Raw genomic sequence first — 25,697 nt, 5'->3', positions numbered from 1 at the left:
GTACTCGATAAGCCCAAAGCTTATTGATACCGGGTACTCGATAAGCCCAAAGCTTATTGATACCGGGTACTCGATAAGCCCAAAGCTTAGTGATATCGGGTACTCGATAAGCCCAAAGCTTATTGATATCGGGTACTCGATAAGCCCAAAGCTTAGTGATATCGGGTACTCGATAAGCCCAAAGCTTATTGATACCGGGTACTCGATAAGCCCAAAGCTTATTGATACCGGGTACTCAATTAGCTTGTTGTCAGGTTTTTTTCGGGTATCGGGTTTCGAGCTCCATCCTTAGCAGGAGGTGCACTCGTTGCAAACTACGTTCACCAAAACGACATTTGTGTCATTAACGGGGGGAGGAGAGCGATATGGTGGGCGATATGAAAGAATATAATATCACGATATTTTTGTCAAGCATGATCACGATACACAATACATTTTACGATATTTTTTCATGTGTTTTTTACGGTTAATTTTCAAGTTACATAACAGTATGAACTAAGGTAACAGTAACTAAAATAAAAAGGAGTGCGTGCGTGCGTGCGTACGTGCGTGCGTGCGTGTGTGCGTGCGTGCGTGCAAACACATCTGTCTGATGTGTACTCTAATCCAAGCCAACTGCAAATCAATACCTAATTAGTGTGTGTGTGTGTGTGTGTGTGTGTGTGTGTGTGTGTGTGTGTGTGTGTGTGTGTGTGTGTGTGTGTGTGTGTGTGTGTGTGTGTGTGTGTGTGTGTGTGTGTGAGATGCCTTTGTTTCAATAACAGACGTGAGATTGAGCGTTAGTCCAACGAGAGTCTTTCTTAATGGCGATGAGATGAAATCGATGATTTCTGCCGAGACCACGAGTGCTTTTACAGATGCCATTAGTTCTGTCAGCGTGATTTTGTTTCTTTACAGATTTTATTAACAGATGTTACTTTGCTTTTCTATTTGCTTTTTCTATTTTAAAATATTTATGAAACGATATAAACCATGAAAATCATACACTGACTTCAATGCAGCCAGATAACGACAGTCAGTCTTTCTGACAAAATTGTGGCATTAAATAGTAGTGCGTGATGGGAGGAGCCTATATAAGAGTAGTGCGTGATGGGTGGGGCCTCTATACCTTTGAGCCTATCAGCGAGCTGCCCCGCCTCGTGCTCGCTGTAGTGCGTGATGGGAGCGGGCGACGGCGGCCGCTGTTGGAGGAAGTCGTGCATGTGCACGTGGAGCGAGTGCGCGTGGTGGTGGCGCTCCTCGCGGGCGAACAGCCGCTGCTGACACTCCCACTCGTAGAGGTCGTCGCGCGCCTGGGCGAAGTCCACGTGGATCCTCCCAGAATCCTTCTTGTCCGTGCTGGAGCCGATGCGCATCCTGTAGCCTGGAGGGAGGAATTATTACCGTTAAAATACATATAATATCATTCTGTTAACATGCGGTAGCCTGGAGGGAGGATTTATTAACGTTAAAATAAAATAAATATAATTCTGTTAACATCCGGTTCCTTTTGAATAAAATTCTGTTTTTGTCGTTTTTTTGGCACTTGTTTGTTCATTATTGAACATTTTCCAAAAAATCTAGAAAGAACTACTGGTTTAGAAGGAATTTGTAGAATCGCCATCAAGCCTTTAGGGTTTATTGTGATCAAATGGTGGTCCGTGGCTCAAATGCGTGAGTGCGTGCGTGCGTGCGTGTGTGCGTGCGTGCGTGCGTGCGTGAGTGTACCTGACAGGTACAGGGCCTTGTCCACCATGTACTCGTGGCTGTAGCGGATGTGACAGAAGTTCTTCTTGCTCTTGCGTATGGCCGTGACCTCCCCACACTGGTCGAACACCTCGCGGACCACCTCCTCGCTGGCGTTCTCTGGTAGACCGCCCACGAACACCGTCCTGCAGCCCGGCGGGCGCTCCCGCGTCGACGGAGGGGGCAGGTCTGGGGACAGCATGGGTGCATTTTTGTCAGTTCTCTGATTCACTGTAATTAGCCACGTAGGAAGTGGGAGGCATACTTTGGTTAGACATAGCATTGGTCCGACCGGATTAAAGTTGGTGAGGGGTGCGTTAAGGGTTGGGAGAGGGTTAAGGTTAGGTTTAGCTGTGCTGCCCCGTGGGAGGTTAGGGTTAGGCACGATTCATACTCCTATTTTAGAGCCGAATAAAAGTCGGTTCGGCTCTCTAGAGCCTACAATGTGATGTCATTTGAGGTTCGGGGGGGGCGGGTACCGTCCTAAAGTCGGCTCTTCGGTGCTACTGAAAATTTCTGACGAGCCGAAATAATTTCGGCACTACAGCGGTAAAAAAGTATGAATCGGCCCTTAGGGTGAAGGTTTGAGATTGTCGATATCGGACCTGCCGTTTCCATTAGCTATAATTCACTGGTAGACAGGTTTCTGAACTGCCCACAGTCCTTCTCTGAGACACAGAGTGAGTAGACAGGTTTCTGAACTGTCCACAGCCCTCCCCTGAGACACATGAGTGAGTAGACAGGTTTCTGAACTGTCCACAGAGTGAGTAGACAAGTTTCTGAACTGTCCACAGCCCTCCTCTGAGACACAGAGCGAGTAGCCAGGTTTCTGAACTGTCCACAGCCCTCCTCTGAGACACAGAGTGAGTAGACAGGTTTCTGAAGTGTCCACAGCCGCCCTCGGGTCTCAAACCCGTAATGGACCTGATCAGATTCCGACCCGTTCCGAGAGTTCTTTCAAATGCCGGCAAGTGGGCTGTGTTGTAGAATTTGTCTGGAGGACTCAGGAAGCACACAGCCATGACAACAAGTGGACAGAGCCTAATTGGACAATACTTCCACGCTATACACGTCATGGTTTGCTAAGACAGATGGCCTTGCATCGCCATTACCTCACACGCACGCACGCACGCACGCACGCACGCACGCACGCACGCACGCACGCACGCACGCACGCACGCACGCACGCACGAACGGGGACATTAGTTTGGACAAATAAATACACCCAGCATAAAACAATAGAATACACAGTAGTCGTACAGTGTCTCTCTATCTCTCTCTCTCTCTCTCTCTCTCTCTCTCTCTGGGATAATCCAGTTGATGTGAAGGATGATGTAAGAGCAGTGCAATGTCCGTGTTTTGGTCTAACGAGCGTCGGTATGCCGTGGCAGAATGTCTCTGCTAAAGAGTTAAGTCTTAAAAAGACAAAAGAGTGGCTGCACACACTGATAGCCAAAGAGCCGATTATTTATTAGGATGCAGAGTAATATACAGTATATACCCTGAAGAAGGCAGTTGTACCTGTCGAAACGTTGGTTTTTACTCTGCATCCTAAAAAATAATCTTTGGCTATCAGTGTGTGCAGCCACTCTTTTGTCTTTTTAAGACTTAACTCTTTAGATGTTTCTGCCGTAAGCTGGCACCACTACTGGTGTGCGTTTAGCATCCTCCTGCACAGAATGTCTCTGCTGTCATATATAATACAGCCTGTCTGGTCACGGATGTGCTTTCTGGCACGGCTGTACGGTACATGTCAGAAACAATGTGAAATTCATATTCTTCTGCACTTTAATAAAGGTCCTTGTTCTTTTTGTTGGCATATTAGGGAGAAAATCAGTGGTTCTCAAAATATAATGTCAAGGACCACAAAACATGTAATGTAATTGGCTGCCGACTCCCATCTGAAAATAATGATGTTCCTCCTGGGAAGTAAAGATACGAGTTAACTAAGTTTGCTGTGAAAGGAAATATATATTAGGGTGCGTTAGGTTCTTAGGGTGCGTTAGGTTCTTACTAGGGTTCTGGGGGAACATTAGGGTGCGTTAGGTTCTTAGGGTGCGTTAGGTTCTTACTAGGGTTCTGATAGGGTGCGTTGGGTTCTTATAGGGTGCGTTAGGTTCTTAGGGTGCGTTGGGTTCTTACTGGGGTTCTGATAGGGTGCGTTAGGTTCTTACTAGGGTTCTGGGGGAACATTAGGGTGCGTTAGGTTCTTACATTAGGGTGCGTTAGGTTCTTACTAGGGTTCTGGGGGAACATTAGGGTGCGTTAGGTTCTTAGGGTGCGTTAGGTTCTTACTAGGGTTCTGGGGGAACATTAGGGTGCGTTAGGTTCTTAGGGTGCGTTAGGTTCTTACTAGGGTTCTGATAGGGTGCGTTAGGTTCTTATAGGGTGCGTTAGGTTATTAGGGTGCGTTGGGTTCTTACTGGGGTTCTGATAGGGTGCGTTAGGTTCTTATAGGGTGCGTTAGGTTCTTAGGGTGCGTTAGGTTCTTACTGGGGTTCTGATAGGGTGCGTTAGGTTCTTAGGGTGCGTTGGGTTCTTACTGGGGTTCTGATAGGGTGCGTTAGGTTCTTATAGGGTGCGTTAGGTTATTAGGGTGCGTTGGGTTCTTACTGGGGTTCTGATAGGGTGCGTTAGGTTCTTATAGGGTGTGTTAGGTTCTTAGGGTGCGTTAGGTTCTTACTGGGGTTCTGATAGGGTGCGTTAGGTTCTTAGGGTGCGTTGGGTTCTTACTGGGGTTCTGATAGGGTGCGTTAGGTTCTTATAGGGTGCGTTAGGTTATTAGGGTGCGTTGGGTTCTTACTGGGGTTCTGATAGGGTGCGTTAGGTTCTTATAGGGTGTGTTAGGTTCTTAGGGTGCGTTAGGTTCTTACTGGGGTTCTGATAGGGTGCGTTAGGTTCTTAGGGTGCGTTGGGTTCTTACTGGGGTTCTGATAGGGTGCGTTAGGTTCTTACTAGGGTTCTGGGGGAACAGTGTGCAGCTCTTGCAGTGGATGATCTCCTTGACGACGGGCAGGTCGGGCGGGGCGGGCAGAGGGGGCGGAGCCACCAGGCCGATGCCCGGTGCCATCATGGGGTGGGCGGGGCCGAGGAGACCCAGGCTGGGGTCGAAACCCTGGAGGCACAGGGCGTCTGTGGACAGAGAGAGAGAGAGAGAGAGAGAGAGAGAGAGAGAGAGAGAGAGAGAGAGAGAGAGAGAGAGAGAGAGAGACACTGTAAGACTACTGTGTATTATATTGTTTTATGCTGGGGTGTATTTATTTGTCATCCGTGCAGCGCTGGACCAAACTAATGTCCCCGTGCAACGATCTGTTACAGTATCTGGAATGTGCGTGCGTGCGTGCGTGCGTGCGTGTGTGCGTGCAGAATACTTGAGCACCGATCCATAACACAGACAAATCCTGACTAGGCACAGACTCTTGTATCGTTACACCCCTAGTCTCCATACATGGAGATGTCCCACATATCTCACTAACTTCTTGTCCAAGTCTAACATCACAATCTCCATATTTGTCCCGGGCTGACCTAGAGTTCCATGTATGGAGACGACAGCGACATCTAGTGCTGACATGAGGCCAACGTAGAAATCCCATATATGGATATAAACAACTGGCATCTTCATTGTGACACGCATCCAGTTGACTGGCATTGTCATCGTGACAAGCCTCCAGTCAAACCCTATATAAATGGTAGAAACAGTGTTTTTAACGCTCCAGTAGAAGCAGAGAGACACTTGTTTCCATGAAAAAGGAGATGGCGAGAGAGGAGGTGAGGGACAAGGGGAAGACAGAGGACTCGAGGTGGTTGAAGGTGAAGAAGGAGATGAGGAGAGAGCAGGGGACGAGAGAGGAGATGAAAAAGGAGATGCTGAGAGAGGAGAAGATGGCGAGAGAGGGGACTGGGATTGCATTGTCTGCATTGTCTGCATTGGTAACCACGTTGACGGTTGTCCTACTCTGCACACTGCTCGCGGCCGGCGGAATGCTGCTCCTAACCAGCGTTTACCAGTCAACCCTGATCACAGAGGAAGGGGATGTCCTGGTGCTGACGAAAGGTAACTTCGACGAGGCCTTGAAGTCCCACCCCAACCTCCTGGTGGAATTCTACGCCCCGTGGTGCGGCCACTGCAAAGAACTGGCCCCAGAGTTTTCCGAGGCGGCCCGCACGCTGAAGGCAGAGGGTTCAGATATCCGCCTGGGTACGGTAGACGTCACGGCAGAGACGGAGCTGGCCCGGGAGTACGGAGTCCGGAGGTTCCCGACCGTCGTGTTCTTCAAGGGAGGAGAGAAGGAGTCTCGCAAGGAGTACTTCGGTGCAAGGCGGGCTCACGGCATCGTCGCGTGGCTTAAGAAGTGCACGGGCCCAGCCGTCGCCACCCTGGCCGGCAGGCAGAGACTATGATCGCAGACGATGTGGCAGTCATTGGTTTCTTCAAGGACGCCGAGTCCGAGGATGCCAAGGCCTTCGTTAGAGCAGCAGAAGCCGTAGATGATGATGATATTCCATTCGGGATGACCTCTGACGATGCGGTGTACTCAAAGTTTGAGGTGTCCGTCGACTCTGTGGTCCTCTTCAAGACGTTTGACGAGCGTCGTAACACCTTTGACGGAGAGCTTACCGTAGACAACCTCCTAGCCTTCGTCAAGGCCAAGCAGCTTCCTCTGGTCACGGAGTTCTCAAGGCAGAATGTCACGAAGATATTCGGTGGAGAATTCAAGTCCCATGTCTTTATGATCATGTCCAAGACTGCTACCGACTTTGAGGACAAAATGGAGCAATTCAAGAAGGCAGCGGAAGGCTTCAAGGGCAAGATCCCGTTCGTCTTCATGGACACCGACGTCATGACCAACGACCACGAGATCATCATCAAGAAGATCTTTGACCTGAAGAAGGAGCAATGCCCCGCCGTCCGTCTCCTCACCCACGACATGACAGAGTACAGGCCGGAGAACGAGGCCATCACCGCTGACAACATCGTCCAATTCTGCACGCTCTTCGCTGAGGGCAAGCTGGAGCCCCACCTCCTGAGCGAGGACGTCCATCCATCCATGCATCCATCTTCAACCGCTTATCCGTAGTCGGGTCGCGGGGGCAACAGCTCCACCAGAGTGCTCCAGACTTCCCTCTCCAGAGCAACATTAGTGACTTCGTCCTGGGGGATTCCGAGACGTTCCAAGGCCAGTGAGTCGATGTGTTTCCTCCAACTGCGCCTTGGTCTGCCCCGGGGTCTCCCCCCAGTGGGACATGCGTCGAGGACCTCCCTAGGGAGGCGCCCAAGAGGCATCCTAACCAGATGCCCGAACCACCTCAGCTGACTCCTTTCCAGGCGAAGGAGCGAGCGAGGACGTCCCCGATAGATAGGTAGATCTGCTATTTTTCAATAGCAAAAAAAACACCAAAAGGGGTTCCGAAAAAAGTGAAACTAGAAAAAGTGAAACTAAAATAAATGAATAAAAACCTTTGCGTTAACTGAGCTGAATACAAACTAGATAAGGAAAATAAAACTGAACTGAAACTGTATGGTGTGTTTACAAAACTAACTAAAGCTATTTTCGTTTTGCAATTTATTTTTAAGCTTAATCTGTCACTCTTTTTCTAAATGCTATCTTTTCTTGAGTTTGTATTACATACTCTGGCCCTTTTCGTCTGGCTGCACCTGATATGTTTTTCAGGTGCAGGATTGAAAAGGGCAGAAATGATATATCATATATCATCTCATTTTGGCCAATCACAATTTGCATCCTCACTTTTATCTTCAATATGATACTTTGCTCAGCCAATCAAATCATCACTATGGGGTGATCAGCCAATCACAAGCCAAATTTTGTCTTTAAACAAACCAGGAAAGTTGTGATAGCAGGGGCTATAGCGTCCCTCAAAGAAAAAGAAAAACAAATAAAAACTAGCAAACCCGCTATAAAAACTAACACGTGTCAAAACTACCTAAAACTAAACTATGATGAAAAATCTATATGATATGAAATGTTCATATGCCATTGTTGTGACTTGTGACCAAAATAATTGTGATTCACGATATTATCACGATAATCAAAATCCTTTCATTTCATCCTAAAATGTGGATGTCCTCAGAAGTATACTAATGCGTGTACGACGTGCGTGCGTGTGTGCGTGCGTGCATGCGACACGTTCTTGCATTGACTTTATTTGAATGGAAAGTAGACAACTCCTCACAGTGCACGGCACGTGCACGGTGCACAGTACGTGATTGATGTGCTTTCCTCCCAGGAGCCATGCTTCCATTGTGCTGTTTATGTTTAGAACAAGGTTCTGGCTTGGCACAGTGACGTTGTGGAAAACAAACAGCATTATTCCTTCCAATTCAATGCGAGCTAACTGGTGAATAAAACATTAACGTTCTGTGGCACATCTTCTGTTTCGCATTGGAATGCAACCGTTGGTGAACTTTGACTGGGCCTTATAACCAATGGCAAAGAAGTGTGAGTGGTTCTAGTTTACAATTTACAATGTAGGCATTTAGCGGACACTCTTAACCTGAAACATATGTTTCTGAAAAACATGTTTCTATATGTCAGTGGTTCTCAAACTATTTCATGTCAAGTTTTTCAGACTACGGCGGAAGATTGGGAGTGAGTCTGCAGCAGTTCTAACTGCAACGGCGAGTTCATTCCATAGTTTGGGAGCCAGAAGGGAGAAGAGTTTGGGACGTGTGGAGCGTTGTCCTGGCGTTTTAGAGAAGGGAGAAGAGTCTGGGACGTGTGGAGCGTTGTCCCGGCGTTTTTTTAGTGAAGGTTCTTCCAGCTTCCCTGCGTTGGCTGATCTTGCACGCAGGAGGGTTTGTAGGGTCCGATCAGGCTTTGAACATATGGGGTTGCCATACCTTTGGTTGCTTTGTAAGGTAAGGTTTGTTTAGTGCAGTTATAATGCAATGTTTATGAGCCAAGATGGAGGAAGGAGACCAACAACCACACCCACTCATTGAGCCAAGATGGAGGACACCAACAACCACCACCACTCATTGAGCCAAAATGGAGGACACAAACAACCACACCCACTCAGTGAGCCAAGATGGAGGAGACCAACAACCACGCCCACTTCATTGAGCCAAGATGGAGGACACCAACAACCACACCCACTCAGTGAGCCAAGATGGAGGACACCAACAACCACACCCACTCAGTGAGCCAAGATGGAGGACACCAACAACCACACCCACTTCATTGAGCCAAGATGGAGGACACCAACCATCACACCCACTCAGTGAGCCAAGATGGAGGACACCAACAACCACACCCACTCATTGAGCCAAGATGGAGGACACCAACAACCACACCCACTCAGTGAGCCAAGATGGAGGACACCAACAACCACACCCACTTCAAAGAGGCAAGATGGAGGACACCAACAACCACACCCACTCATTGAGCCAAGATGGAGGACACCAACAACCACACCCACTTCATTGAGCCAAGATGGAGGACACCAACAACCACACCCACTTCATTGAGCCAAGATGGAGGACACCAACAACCACACCCACTCATTGAGCTAAGATGGAGGACACCAACAACCACACCCACTCATTGAGCTAAGATGGAGGACACCAACAACCACACCCACTCAAATCGCACGCAGGTCTCCATGTTGGGCACATCCCACGCCGCCCGTTTTAACTCATAGGTCACCGCTGACGAGCCTACTGGTCATTTCGATGCAGGCTCACGCCTTGTTGAGTGACGACAATACGGCGGCTCGAAAAAAGTCGTCGTCACTCGTGTTTTCGGTGGTGTTACGATAGAGGGCGCTCTTCCGCAAACTGTGAATGATCCTATAGGAGTGACGAAGGAGAGTACGCCCAGAAATCACGTGATCACAACCTTTTCAAGACAGTTTAGCATAATGCTAACGTTTTTGTTTTGTTTTTTTGCTAAAATAAATTAACAGTCAACAGAGACTCTACCACGTCCTTTCAGATGATCGGTGGGTGGATGGTGGTGGAGAAAAATATTCTATAGGTCTTCAAAGGTTGGTAAAAACGTTAGAAATTAACTGGCTAAGGGCAGCTATAACATAAGATGTGAATTTCACCTCAACAACATCAAACAATTTCAACATTTTCAGCCAGATTTTGCAATTCGTTGTGCTGTTTTTCTTTGTGTCTCTTCTTTCATTCAACGAGGTTGAAGTCCCGTTGCAATTTAAATCTCTTTTTGTTTTTACGAGCCAGCCCCGCAGGCCAAGAAAGCAATCAAGCAGGGTTCACTACAATAAAGAAACACAAAGCAAACCACATTAAATGCTTTGGTACGCACTCAAGTACGGACCAGCTGCAGACCACAGGTTTCTTTTATAGCGTCTGAAGTAAACTTTTAAAACTCATCCAAAGACTTTACTGTCCTTCAGGAGTCATAAAGCTCCATCCCCCCCACGGTGAGGGACACGCAGGGCTAATCCTTAAATCAGGATTTAGACCCATTAGGTTTGATTCCTAGTTTCTGAGCCCTTAAAGGACCACTTCACCACTTTTCAACATCTCTTCATATAATTGGTCCTCACTAATGTTCATGATAAAACACCACCATTTTTTCCTACTCAGTCTGTGTCTCATAGGAGGGCTTTGGGCAGTTCGGACACCCGTCCACCAGTGACATCATCATTAGGCAGATTTTTTTTTAAACAAGATTTGTTTTAAAATATATTTAGATTTTTATTATCGTGAGAACGATGGCTTCAACTTTTGCATTGCAACTTTTCAGGAAAAGAAAGCCTATCGTTTCTATTAGCTTGGATTCACCATCGATGATGTCACTGGTGGACGGGTTTCTGAACTGCCCACAGCCCTCCTATGAGACGATTAGTTAGGACCAATTATAGGAAGAGAAGTTGAAAAATGGTGAAGTGGTCCTTTAAAGCTGCTATAAGCAATAATATTTAAAAATTGTAATGACTTTGTTTTTTATTTATTTTTTGGTATTCAGACAGCCAGCAATGACTAAAACGCTCCCCCCAAAAAAAGTCTCTGTGACACATCTAAGGGCCACAATCTGCATTCAAAGATGTTCCTAGAAGCTTTGTCATTGGTCGCAAAAAACCCCGATCGAGATGACTAACCAATCAGGAAGTAGACAGGCAAATCGACCAATGACAAAGCTTCTAAAGGAAAATCTTTGAATGCAGATTGCGGCCCCTAGATGTGTCACAGAGACTACATTTTTTTGGGAGTGTTTTACCAATTGCTGGCTGTCTGAATACCAAAAAAAATAAAAATAAAAAGGTAATTAAAATTTTGACATATTATTGCTTATAGCAGCTTTAAAGGTATATTCAGTGATTTCACTTAATTCAAATATCACTTATTTTTTTTGTTTTGTTGTGATAATCCTCCCTACTATAGAGTGTGCTGACCATATAAGGAGTTTCTCCCTGTCCCCAGTGGTTAACCCCTGGAGGTCAAAAAAACGTAGGTTTCATTTTTGCCCGGAGGCCACTATATAGCCCCCTCCAATCATGATCGAGCGGGGGCGGGCCTTGGTGTGTGTGTGTGTGTTGTCTTTCAGGTTCAGAGTACACAGTACTCAGAGTACTCAGAAGTACACAGTACTCAGAGAGAGTACCAGAGTACACAGCGCAACACGGGCTAGAGAGTTGTTTAAAAACGTCCTGCAGTTCATGGCAATAAAAATAATTAAAAACGACCAGCCAGGAAAATGCCTCCATACGCCATTGTTTGCTGAGATGTTGAAATCTCTCAGGACTAGTGTGTGTGTGTGTGTGTGTGTGTGTGTGTGTGTGTGTGTGTGTGTGCGTGCGTGCGTGCACGTGGGGGGGAAGCATGGATCCCATTACTCTGAGCAGTTTGTAGCAGATAGGATCGTATATTGTCATTAAAGTGCTGTCGGTGGATATCTATGACAGGTGAATCGCCCCCCCACCCCTCCACACACACACCACACACCACACACCACACACCACACACACACACACACACACACACACACACACACACACACACACACACACACACGGCCCGCCTGCGACCCATCTATCACCACCGCACAAACTCCTGACCCCACGCACGCATGCACGCACGCACGCACGCATGCACCCCAAAACTCTAAAAGTGATTCAAGACCTGCTTCCTTGGCACAGAGCAACGCTGTGTCTGCCAGAGAGAGAGAGAGAGAGAGAGAGAGAGAGAGAGAGAGAGAGAGAGAGAGAGAGAGAGAGAGAGAAGGGTGGGAGCCAGAAAGAAAGAAATATCTATAGTGATAGAGAGAGACAGAGAACAAATAGACAGAGGATAGCGCAAATTGAGGCCAAGGGGGGAGAGAGAGAGAGAGAGAGAGAGAGAGAGAGAGAGAGAGAGAGCATGACAGTAAAAAAAAATCTATGAGAGAACTTTTATTTGTCATTGTATGGATGTGTTTTGAGGAGGTATTGAGGAGGTAATGGGGTACAGCGTAGTTGTTCAAAGTGCCTTATCGAGGGTGTGGGTGCCTTATAACAATTTGCAATTTACAATTTAGGCATTTATCCAGAGCGATTTACAATAAGCAAGAACAAAAGCATGGCAATACATCACAATGATCACATACATAAAAAGTAGTTATCATGAAACATGCGTAAGCTAAGAACGTAACAGTGGGATATCTATATAATTAAACTAAACATATAAACTATACTATATATACTATAAAGTGCTATGACTTGACTACATGAAATGCAATTCTAGTGCTGTCTAGGTAACATGCTATAAGTCTGTATAAAATGGTATTTAAGTCTACATACGTAAGTGCTACGGGCCATGATGTAAAGGTGGGTTTTCAGACTACGACGGAAGATTGGGAGTGAGGCTGCAGTTCTGATTGTAACAGGAAGTGCATTCCATAGTTTTGGAGCCAGAAGGGAGAAGAGTTTGGGACGTGTGGAGCGTTGTCCCGGCGTTTTTAGTGAAGGTACTTCCAGCTTCCCTGCACGGGAGGGTTTGTAAGGTTCAATCATACTTGCAAGATATGGGGGAGCCATACCTTTGGTTGCTTTGAATGCCAGCATCAGAGTTTTGTATACTCTGTGCGGGCAGCGACCGGGAGCCAATGGAGGGAGCGGAGAAGGGGGGAGACGTGTGAGAAATTTGGCTGGTTGAAGACCAAGCGAGCTGCGGCATTTTGGATCAGCTTAAGTGTGCATGCCGGCAGGCCAATGAGGAGGGAGTTACAATAGTCAAGTTTTGACAAGACTGTTGTCTGGATTAGGAGCTGGGCTGACTCCTGGGTGAGGAACGATCTAATTCTTCGTATGTTATAGAGTGTAAACCTACAGGATCGAGTGACACCTGTGATGTGTGTTTTGAACGAGAGCTGACTGTCCAGGACAACACCAATGTTCCTGGCTGTTCCTATGGAGGGTGTGGGTGCCTTATGGAGGGTGTGGGCGACTATATTTGCTGAATATTCCCCCAGAATAGTAATTTCCTGTCCGTGAACTGATATTCTCTCTCTCTCTCTCTCTCTCTCTCTCTCTCTCACACACAAAGACACATTATCTCATAAAAGCGTTACCACATGTGTAGAGCATCACATCGAAACAGGGAGTGGTTTATTGTTGTGGGATACAGAACGACACACACACACACACACACACACACACACACACACACACACACACACACACACACACACACACACACACACACACACACACACACACACACACACACACACACACACACACACACACACACACACACACACACACACACACGCATGACTGGACTTGACTCGGGACTCTTCCTTTGTTTTGTTTTGTGTTGTTTGATTATTGTTCCATTGTTGACAATTTCAGGATCTTTTCCCAGTATGAATGTTAACAGTCACATAATTGAATTTGGACAACATGCTTTGGGGTTGAGCAGTTGAATGTAGTGTAATGGGAACCGAAAGAAGAAGAAGACTAATTGTCTAACTTTGATGGGGACCCCCTCAAGAACCCCTCAGGGACCCCGCTCCTGGGGTCCCCCTGGGGACCCCCTCAAGAACCCCCTCAGGGACCCCACTCCCGGGGTCCCCCCGCAAATGTGCCTTTAATTGTTCATTGTTGGCGTTCAATTCAAACGGTCCAAATATTTGACCGTGTTGGCAAAGTGCTTGCATGTGTAAACCTATACATGGTAATGAATTGATTCTTGATTATGAAATATAAAAGCTTCCATTAATCATTAAAAAACGTCTTCTATGCCGAGAAAATGCTATGCTGGGTAGTAATGGTGCTGCTGTACAGCGCACTGTTCTCTGCTCACAATAGCTCGTGTTTCTATTCACGTGGGACGCAAAATCCAACGCATTCAGCTATTTTGAGTCTTTAAAGCGAAGCACACACACCCTCAGCGAATATCTCCCCGGCAGGCTGCACGCTCATTTAATAAACTCCACAATGTGCTCTCGCTCAACGAACCCCCACAAGGCTTGTACACACGCCAAAATATACAGTATACAACATGCAGCATAATATCCTGTATCTCATCTCGAATACACTGACTGGCTGCACATTGCTGGAAACATGTGAGACGTATTACATTGGCCTAATGTAGAGAGAGAGAGAGAGAGAGAGAGAGAGAGAGAGAGAGAGAGAGAGAGAGAGAGAGAGAGAGAAAAGAGAGTGCGTGCGTGCGTGCGTGCGTGCGTGCGTGCGTGCGTGCGTGCGTCGGAGCGCAGACAGATCCCTCAAGTGTCCAATGTGTTCCATGTGCAGCTATATGCAGGAATTTAAGAGCTTAGAGGACACCCTGGCTTCTACATGGGAAAGCCTTTTCATATACTAGACCCAGCTGTACATGCCCGTCGCAGTCGGCCACCGGCCTACTTGGGAACGATGCAACATGGGAACCTAATGATATACGTTGTCATATATGTCAGATCTGTGTATGTGCCTGTGCCCACTGGCAGAGCCTGATTGGTTGAGCCTCAATTGGCTGAGGCAGAGGCTGGAAATTGCACAGGTGAAAGGAGTTGGCCTCATTAGGCCCACTGGCAGAGCCTGGCCCGCAGGAACCCTGGCTTCTATGTGGGAAGGCCTTTTATACTAGCTTAGAGAACACCCTGGCTTCTATATGGGAAGGTATTTTATACTAGCTTAGAGAACACCCTGCTTCTATATGGGAAGGTCTTTTATACTAGCTTAGAGAACACCCTGCTTCTATATGGGAAGGTCTTTTATACTAGCTTAGAGAACACCTTGGCTTCTATATGGGAAGGCCTTTTATACTAGCTTAGAGAACACCCTGGCTTCTATATGGGAAGGCCTTTTATACTAGCTTAGAGAACACCCTGGCTTCTATATGGGAAGGCCTTTTATACTAGCGTAGAGAACACCCTGGCTTCTATATGGGAAGGCCTTTTATACTAGCTTAGAGAACACCCTGGCTTCTATATGGGAAGGTATTTTATACTAGCTTAGAGAACACCCTGCTTCTATATAGGAAGGTCTTTTATACTAGCTTAGAGAACACCCTGCTTCTATATGGGAAGGCCTTTTATACTAGCTTAGAGAACACCCTGGCTTCTATATGGGAAGGTCTTTTATACTAGCTTAGAGAACACCCTGGCTTCTATATGGGAAGGCCTTTTATACTAGCTTAGAGAACACCCTGCTTCTATATGGGAAGGTCTTTTATACTAGCTTAGAGAACACCCTGCTTCTATATGGGAAGGCCTTTTATACTAGCTTAGAGAACACCCTGCTTCTATATGGGAAGGTCTTTTATACTAGCTTAGAGAACACCCTGCTTCTATATGGGAAGGTCTTTTATACTAGCTTAGAGAACACCCTGCTTCTATATGGGAAGGCCTTTTCATATACAGTACTATAGCCATGTTGAAATGGTAACACTAGTGGCTCCGTCTATAGATTCAGCTTCAGCACTGCATATAAACGTCAAGATTATAATGTCCTGCTATAAGTGTGCAAAAACTCTGCGCTGACGTGCCTTCAGTCAGATGCAGAGATCTCCATTATGAGCATTAAAATGGACTCACATACATACTGTACAGATGGGTGCAACGGCTACACTGAAAATGGGTGTGATGGGTGTAGCATGGACCAGGTATGACATAACAATGGGTGGGGAATGTATTTCTAACTTGTGTCGTTCCCGCGAGCAGTCGCGGGTGCGATCTAGTCCGTAAATGCAAAATAATCTTAAATAGGAAAACAATTTCAGAGATTTTGGTACGGTCCAAAAGTCCGCAAAAACAGCCAGGAAAAAAACAAAAAACTACTGAAATTGGTTCCTACAACAAGTGGAGCTTTGGGTGTTTTTGACATTGTGTGAAGATTGCGAGCGAGAGCAATTTGTTCAGAACACAGCCTCCAGGGGAGGGGGGGAGGGGTGGAGGGGGGAGGGGGAGGGGTGGAGGGGGGGTGGGGGTCAACGGGCCTCTCGGCCCTCACTGCGTCGTTGTCGGAGAGAAACCTCTTGTGTTGTTCTTGCTTATATACTGTAAGTAGAAGACGATGAAATGACCAAAAGCTTTTTTTTTAAGTGAAATATCCCTTTAATTGGTTAACGTACTATGTTTAGTAATGATAATCTCAATTTGAAAAGTAGTAACTAAAGCTGTCAAGTACAGTAAGAAGTATAAAGTATTGAGAAGATGTAAATAAGTACAGTAAAAGTACCTCAACATGGTGACACAGGCAGTACTGGAGTGAATTAGGCTACTCGAGAAGATCAAGCCAGAGTAGCTCTATTGATTACATCCAGATCTGAAAGTCACTCTTTTAGTACATAAACAAACACAAAGTTGATTCAGACAATATAGAGCATCACCAAAACTCATGCTGTTTTTTTTTCATTTTTTTTTTTTCATTATTATTTATTTTTATTGTTTTATTTTTTTAATAAAATCTTATCTTCATGTTGATTTTGCCATTTTTATTAGGAAGAAACCCCGGACTGGATCTGAGGATCCGGGTCCAGATCTTCACATTGTAAAACTGGAGCAATTATTTTTGATTTCCACATTTGGAGTTACATCATGGCGAGATAACCCCTAGTGGTCTATAAGGTAACTACACAACCCCCTAGTGGTCTATAAGGTAACTACACAACCCCCTAGTGGTCATAAGTTATAAGGTAACTACAAAACCCGGCCTGTCTGTCATTTTTTTCATGTGTTGCTATTGGTAGTCATGGCTGCCAGTTCCTATGGCTGTTGGTAGTCATGGCTGCCAGTTCCTATTGGCTGTTGCTAGTCATGGCTGCCAGTTCCTATTGGCTGTTGCTAGTCATGGCTGCCAGTTCCTATTGGCTGTTGCTAGTCATTGCTGCCAGTTCCTATTGGCTGTTGCTAGTCATGGCTGCCAGTTCCTATTGGCTGTTGGTAGTCATGGCTGCCAGTTCATATTGGCTGTTGCTAGTCATGGCTGCCAGTTCCTATTGGCTGTTGCTAGTCATGGCTGCCAGTTCCTATTGGCTGTTGGTAGTCATGGCTGCCAGTTCCTATTGGCTGTTGCTAGTCATGGCTGCCAGTTCCTATTGGCTGTTGCTAGTCATGGCTGCCAGTTCCTATTGGCTGTTGCTAGTCATGGCTGCCAGTTCCCACCTGATGTTGTGTGTGAGTTCAGACTGCTCCAGACCGTACTGAATAACTGCTAGCTTACATAATGTCTTGAGGCTAGGACTGAAGTCTAAGATGTTCAGGTCATTCAGTAGAACGGGTGTAGAGCCGCCGTCGTCTCTGTATCCTCCAAAGATGATGAGACGATCTCCCAGCATGCAACAGCACATCCGATACTTACCGCAGAATGGCGTCTGTTTCCCCTTTGGCTCAACCTTCTTCCAGGAGAAGGTCTCTGGGTTGAACTTCCACAGATCATTGAAAGCCTGGATAAAGTTCCAGCCACCAAATATGTACAGCTCTCCATTGTAAGTAAAGGCTGAATGACCATAGCGTTCTTCTGGAAGAAGCTGTGTAGAAGGTGTGTTCATCCACTGGTTGGTCTCTGTGTCAAACACTCTGATGGTGGTCTGACCCCCAAATACAAACATCTTTGTCCCGATGATGGTAGCAGAGTGATATGTGTAATGAAAGCGTAATGCAACAGGAGGTGGAGTTCCTCTGGTGTTAATTAAAGACCAGGCCATCGTGGTGGTGTCTAACTTGTAGATGTCATTAGTGGATCCAGTCTGGGTTAATCCTCCATGAATAAACATGACCTTCCCCAAGACACATGCTGAGTGGAGGAACCGTGGAGTTGGAACAGCCCCAGAGATCTCTGGTATGAACCATCTGTTAGCATCGACATCAAATGCCTGAAGGACGTCACAGTACTCCCTCGACACCTCTTTCCTCCATGTAGTAACACCCCCCCAGATGTAGACCACGTCCTCTATCAGCACAGCTGTGTGGCTGTAGCACTTGGGACGTCCTCTCGGTATCATTCTGGTTGTAACCGGGGGCAACAGGGTCTCCCAGCGCAAAGACACTGTGCTGAAGACGTTCACATCAATGTGGTCCGTGCTGGAATAGCTTCTGGAGTCTGTAAAGGAATAAACCTGGTGTCCAACTGCCACGACAGATTGACCAGCTCTGTCTCTTCCTCCGTCCTCTCTGGTAACCGTCCACCCAAACATCTCTCTGTCTTTTCTGTCTCTCTTCTCACTGTCAGTTATCCCTCTCTCTCTCTTTCTCTCTCTCTCCTCTGTGTCTTCAGTCTACAGCTGTGGTCTCTCACCCTGCAGCATCTTATATAGGCTATCTGGAGCTGTGAGTGACGTATGTTTTTTGAGGGGCGCTGGCCCCTCCCCTAGCCCCTCCCCTAGCCCCTCCTATATCCAGCTTTTGGTGAATGTGCACAAACGTTGTCCTACACAAACATGAAATTCCCATTGAGAATGAATGGACAATTTTACGTCATAGTGTCTGAGCAAATCGACATATAGTTTCTATTTTACGTCATGATGATGTACGATGATAAGAGCGCCCCTCACTTCACACGGGTGTGATTTTTAAACTTAAATAGGCTGGCCATAAGCCAGTTAAGAAAATAAATTAGATTGGTTTTACTCAAGTCGTGACCTGTAGAAAAATTGGTCCGTCAGCCCCAAATGGGGCTCAACTCAACCTGCAGATACTTCACCAACTCAACCTGCAGATACTTCACCAACTCAACTCAATCTGCAGATACTTCACCAACTCAACTCAACTCAACTCAACCTGCAGATACTTCACCAACTCAACCTGCAGATACTTCACCAACTCAACTCAACCTGCAGATACTTCACCAACTCAACCTGCAGATACTTCACCAACTCAACTCAACCTGCAGATACTTCACCAACTCAACTCAACCTGCAGATACTTCACCAACTCAACCTGCAGATACTTCACCAACTCAACCTTTAGATACTTCACCAACTCAACTCAACCTGCAGATACTTCACCAACTCAACCTGCAGATACTTCACCAACTCAACTCAACCTGCAGATACTTCACCAACTCAACTCAACCTGCAGATACTTCACCAACTCAACCTGCAGATACTTCACCAACTCAACTCAACCTGCAGATACTTCACCAACTCAACTCAACCTGCAGATACTTCACCAACTCAACTCAACCTGCAGATACTTCACCAACTCAACCTGCAGATACTCCACCAACTCAACTCAACCTGCAGATACTTCACCAACTCAACTCAACCTGCAGATACTTCACCAACTCAACCTGCAGATACTTCACCAACTCAACTCAACCTGCAGATACTTCACCAACTCAACTCAACCTGCAGATACTTCACCAACTCAACTCAACCTGCAGATACTTCACCAACTCAACCTGCAGATACTCCACCAACTCAACTCAACCTGCAGATACTTCACCAACTCAACTCAACCTGCAGATACTTCACCAACTCAACTCAACCTGCAGATACTTCACCAACTCAACCTGCAGATACTTCACCAACTCAACTCAACCTGCAGATACTTCACCAACTCAACCTGCAGATACTTCACCAACTCAACTCAACCTGCAGATACTCCACCAACTCAACTCAACCTGCAGATACTTCACCAACTCAACTCAACCTGCAGATACTTCACCAACTCAACTCAACCTGCAGATACTTCACCAACTCAACCTGCAGATACTTCACCAACTCAACTCAACCTGCAGATACTTCACCAAACTCAACCTGCAGATACTTCACCAACTCAACTCAACCTGCAGATACTTCACCAACTCAACTCAACCTGTAGATACTTCACCAACTCAACTCAACCTGTAGATACTTCACCAGTTCAAGGCACACACAAACACACCAGGCGGTTTTATGATTTAGTTTGGGTTTTTACACTACTTTTAGTTAAAGGGTAAGACCACTTTTGTAGAGGTTTGGGTTGTGTAGTTACCTCGCCATGATGTAACTCCAAATGTGGACAAGAAATCTAAAATACTTGCTCCAGTGATTATAAATTGATAATTGACTGTGTGTGCGTGTGTGCGTGGGTGTGTGCGTGCGTGCGTGCGTGCGTGCGTGAGTGCGTGCGTGCGTGCGTGCGTGTGCGCTCTTCCACTCGTGTTCTCGTTCGGCTTCACAAAACACTTTCATGGTTGTGGTTGTGTCATTTTCAGAGGAAAATCCTTCTATCTCAGTTCCTGGCTCACACATTTCAGGACAAAATCCTTATATCTCTGTCTCTGGCCCAGCCTGCACATTTCAGGCCAGCTAGGGCATGTTTTAGGATTTAGGTGATGGATTAAGGTTCAGAGCGAGGGTTAAGTTTACATTCATCTTGCGTTATACTGTTATGCAGGGTTAGGGGCTGTGTGTGTTATGTACTATGCAGGGTTAGGGGCTGTGTGTGTGTGTGTGTGTGTGTGTGTGTGTGTGTGTGTGTGTGTGTGTGTGTGTGTGTGTGTGTGTGTGTGTGTGTGTGTTATGTGCTATGCAGGGTTAGGGGCTGTGTGTGTTATGTGCTATGCAGGGTTAGGGGCTGTGTGTGTTACACAGCTTCTGAACCATTCCTTAACTCCATGGTCACTAAATACTGGACCAAATCATCACAAGGCACACAATATTTACAAGGTATTCATAGTAAAATGGGTTCTTTTAGCGAGACAAATCAGGAGAAAATCTACTTTGTTAATGACATTTCTTTATCCCAGCAACAAACTCTCGCGAGATTTGAGATGAGTCCGGAAGCCTCTCTCTGTCCATCTGCAATTTCACGGACAACACATAGGGGGCTCTGACCCCATATTTAAGATGAGACGTGCGTGCGTGCGTGTGTGCGTGCGTGTTTGCGTGTGTGCGTGCGTGGCATGGCGTGAGTGGCGTGCATGTGCTTGTATTAAGGCCTGTTATTTTGCGCACCATTATTTTTGTACCAAAAATAACAGATCTACAAGCTCACAACACGCCTGTGTGTGCATGTGTGTGTGCGTGCGTGCGTGCGTGCGTGCGTGCGTGCGTGCGTGCGGTTTCCACCACACCACACTGCAGCCATACTCTGACTGACATGGCGGAGGTTTTTCCATATCCGTTATTATGATTCTATAAATATGTATGATGTAAAATATTCTCATGAATTTTAATACGGCCCTAATTTCTCTCTACCTCACTGGCTGAGCTGTCACGATGGTAATTGCAGCTCAATGGCGTGCACGGGCACGGGCACGTGCACATGCACGTGCACGCTCTCACACAAAAGCCACGCAGCTAGGAACGCATTCATTCGTACTCGTGTGTCTCCGGCACATGCACATGGACACATAGTCATGCACAGACGCACGCACACGCACACACACACACATACAGTTAACAAGCCCATTAGCGTTAGCAGTGGGACAGATATGAAATCAGGCCATTAAAATGAAGACCAAAGCTTCCTCTCATATTGTCCTTATCCTCATTCAACCTCTCTCTCTCTCTCTCTCTCTCTCTCTCTCTCTCTCTCTCTCTCTCTCTCTCTCTCTCTCTCTCTCTCTCTCATATTTTTCAGTGTCTATAGATAACAGAGACTCAGACAGTTTCATATATAGTGTATATTAATGAAACAGACAGTTTCATATATAGTGTATATTAATGAAACAGACAGTTTCATATATAGTGTATATTAATGAAACAGACAGTTTCATATATACTGTATATTAACGGGACAGACTCGACAGTCTGTGTCAGATGGTGAGATGTAGTCTAACGCAGTGGTTCCCAAACCTTTTCATGTCAAGGACCCCCAAATTGACACTAATTAGCCCCCATGGACCCCCATTTGAAAAGATGTGCCCGGGACACCCCCCCCCCCCGGGACCCCCCCCCCCCATAAGAGACTGTATTTTTAGCAGTGATTCTCAACCCGTTTAATTTCAAGGACCCTCAGTTTGACATGCATAAGTCTACGGACCACCATTCAATAGCATTTCTATCTCTGGGACGCCCAATTTATTTTGTAAAATCAATGTTAATTTAACTCTGAGAGTGAACTCGAGCCCATGTTTTTCGTACCGGGCACAACATGTAGGCTAATTTGTGCAGCTCAAAGTGAACTTTACTCAGGTATCTAGTCTGTCGCCGTCCGATCTTCCTAGCTAGAAAGACAGGCAACAATTAATGACCAAAACTCAATCGAAAATCGCCGAATTTCCAGGCTCGTTGAGAAGTGTATCGTCACGGTCTGTCTGGCCACATTCTCCCATTAATTTCCACCACACTACAGTCCCACTTACACACCTGTGTCCAACTCCCTCATCAGCCAACCTGTGAACCCTTTGCTAATCAACCTGCTCCCTATAGAGCGTCGCGGTCCCGCCCCCTTTCATGACGACGCCAGGCCCAAGGAAGCTCTGAGAAGGAAGTGAAGTGGTCACGTGACTGGGCTGCGCCATGACACTTTCATGGACACTTTCATGGGAGCCAAACTACCCGGAAGTTTGGCAGAATGCACTGGAGTCATTTTTATAGAGGTATGGTATCTAAAGAGCACAAAGTACCTTTCTGAACGCACCAAGTATCGCAAGACTTCCCAGCCAGAAACGATACCTGCTGCTGTTTAGATCCTCAGATAAAATTATATACTGTGCACAGGTTGTTTTCTAATCACTTACTTTTCGATGTGCACAGGCACATCGAAAAGTAAGTGATTAGAAAACAACCTGTGATATGTCTTCTGTTATTTTCCAGAAGTGATTACTTTACAAAAGGTCTCAATTGTTCATAATGTTTGTTATGAGCTGGTCCAGCCGGCTCCATTCACTGCCATGTATTCATTGCACTTCCGGTGTGAGTTTGGCTCCCATGAAAGTGTGCATGAAAGTGTCATGGCGCAGCCCAGTCACGTGACCACTTCCCTTCCTTCTCAGAGCTTCCTTGGCCAGGCCCAGGAAATGAATCCCAATGCATTTTTCCCAGATTTCAAAAAGTATTTATTTAAAGACCTTTTAAGCGTCGTACAAAGCCAACTCAAACACAATATTTTGGACCAAACTAATAATTACAAAGAAGAAAACATTGTGTTTATTTTGAATTATTATCTTTTATTTGCTTTTAACATTTCATTTACATACAGTTTATAAAATGCAACCTATAAATAAATACATTTCCTAACTAAACAACCCCAACCCTTCCCCGACCCTTCCTAGTACAAGAAACTAACAAATGCATGATTTTCTTTTGTCCATGATCGTCTGTGCTAAAAACATAAATAATAAACATGACAACAACAAGAATGACAGATAGACATTGTAACAGTGATAACATCAAACATTCTCCATTATGCTTCAATTAGCCCTCTCCAGTTCACGTCCCATGTTTGGAATGTAATCCATTGCCCGACCCCAGATCTTCTGAAAGTGCGACATTTTTCCTTTTACATTATACATGATTTTTTCCGGTGTACAATAAGATAGGAGTTCTGCCCACCATTGTTTAGTCGGGGGAGGGGGTTCGGATTTCCAATGACAGAGAATACATTTTTTTGCAGCAGACATTGCTAACAGGATAAATTTATTTTCAAAGACGTCAAGATTGCTCAGCATAGAGACATCACCCAGAATAGCTATTCGTGCGTCAGGAGTCACATTTTTTCCAATAATTTTAGAAAGTTGTTCAAATATGAATTTCCAATAATAATTTAACTTCCGGCAATTCCAGAACGTGTGGATTAGATCTCCTTTAACGTGTTGGCATCGAAGACAATTGGGTGATGTCTCGTGGCTAAATTGATATAATCTGTGAGGTGTGTAGTAAATTCTGTGTAATATATTAAATTGAATTAACCTGTGTTTTGTATTTGTTAAAGTTGTTTGGGTGCTCTGGAGCAGTGACTGCCATTCTTTCATAGTATATTTGTGTTTAATGTCTTTTTCCCATTTATTTTTTTGTTGTAGCATCTTGTCATCTTTCTGCTCGTTGTTCATCAGTGTGTACATCTTAGATACAAGGCCCTTCGATGAGTTTGTAGTGTTAAACAGTTTCTCTATTGGTGTTTCAGTCATATGGGGATAGCTATAACTGTTATTTTTTACCCAATTCCGTATCTGTAAATATTTAAAAAAGTTGGATGTTGGTAAGATATATTTCGCTCTCAGGGAATTAAAATCAGAAAAAATGTTTTGATTATACAAGTCTCTTATCTCACTGATTCCCTTGGATCTCCAGTTTTCAGATATCCCATCACTAATAATTTTGGGGACACAAGGGTTGTTCCACAAAGGCATGCTCATTAACAAGGTATTTTGTTTTCCCATTAGTTTAATAGTTTCTTTCCAACATGCAAAAGTATGATGTATAATCTGGTTTTTAGTAATAGAATTAAGGGTTTTTTGCGTGTCTATATAAGGGATTATCTGTAGTGGAGTGGGATGGATTATGTTTCCTTCCAGTTTAACCCATGCTGGTGTGGACAGCCTCTCACTATTGAGCCAACACCAAATAACACGTGATTGACAGGCTAGGTAATACAGTCTGAAGTTGGGGAGATTTAAACCCCCTTTATTCAGGGGAGCCTGTAGTGCTTTTAACCTGATCCTAGCCCGTTTCTGGGACCACAAAAACATTGAGATGGTTTTGTTCAGTGATGTAAACAGGCTTGGTGGGCAGCTGAGTGGGATTGACTGGAACAAATAAATTAGTTTAGGCAGAACATTCATCTTGACCACATTAACACGTCCAATTAAGGAAATTGGTAGGTCTTTCCATTTGTATAGGTCGGTTTTAATTTTTTCCATAATAGGCAAATAGTTATTTTGGTATATTTGGCTCAGGTCATTAGATATTTGGATTCCCAGGTATTTAAAGCTTTTTGGTGCCCATTTGAAATGGGAAACCAATGGGTGGGTATTGTGGGTAGTAACACTATTTATTGGCATTATTTCACTCTTGTCATAATTTATCTTGTAACCAGATATGGCACTGTATGCCTCTAATATGCTGAGTAATTGCGGCAAGGATTTATCTGGGCGGGTAATATAAATTAATAAATCATCACAATATAGTGAGAGTTTGGATTCGTTTGTTCCAGTCTTTATGCCACATATATTGCTGTTGTTCCGAATTGCCACCGCCAACGGTTCAATGGCCGCGGCGAACATATATACGATATACGGAAAGTGGGCAGCCCTGTCGTACTCCACGTGCCAATTGGAAAGGTTTGGAAAGTATACCATTTGTCAACACTTGTGCCTTCGGAGAGCAATAAAGCATCTTAATATAATTGATGAAGACATCACCAAAATTCATCTGCTTCAGTGTATAAAAAAGATATTCAAATTCTATTGTATCAAAAGCTTTTCGAGCATCCATCGAGATTACAAATCTTGAGTCATCTGTTTGTTTAGAGAGCTCAATGATATGAAAAAGTTTTCTGATATTATCTGAACCCTGTCGCTGCTGAATAAAACCTGTCTGATCCTCGTGGATTAAGAGAGACATCACAGGGTCCATTCTTAGTGCGAGTACTTTAGAAAATATTTTATAATCCACATTTAGCATTGAC

The 25,697-nt window shown here is 45.3% G+C and overlaps 1 protein-coding gene and 1 pseudogene across 2 annotated transcripts in view; one reads left to right on the top strand and one right to left on the bottom strand.

Moving 5' to 3' along the window:
• Positions 1-25,697, bottom strand: part of enox1 (ecto-NOX disulfide-thiol exchanger 1) — a 76,391-nt gene that overhangs the window by 45,904 nt on the left and 4,790 nt on the right. Inside the window, exons 2-4 of the mRNA XM_079519098.1 lie at positions 4,681-4,857; positions 1,708-1,914; positions 1,109-1,363 (exon numbers count right to left, since the gene is read on the bottom strand). Of these exons, the coding sequence (XP_079375224.1) occupies positions 1,109-1,363; positions 1,708-1,914; positions 4,681-4,857 (639 nt within the window). The remainder of the gene's footprint in view (positions 1-1,108; positions 1,364-1,707; positions 1,915-4,680; positions 4,858-25,697) is intronic.
• Positions 5,479-6,803, top strand: LOC306935555 (protein disulfide-isomerase-like; annotated as a pseudogene). The gene has a single exon. The product of its transcript is annotated as a protein disulfide-isomerase-like (transcript).

This window comes from Electrona antarctica (genome assembly GCF_951216825.1).
Source record: "Electrona antarctica genome assembly, chromosome: 13".
NCBI classification, from domain to species: domain Eukaryota; kingdom Metazoa; phylum Chordata; class Actinopteri; order Myctophiformes; family Myctophidae; genus Electrona; species Electrona antarctica.
The sequence above is the reverse complement of the archived record's forward strand: the minus strand, read 5'-3'. Positions and strand labels throughout refer to the sequence as shown.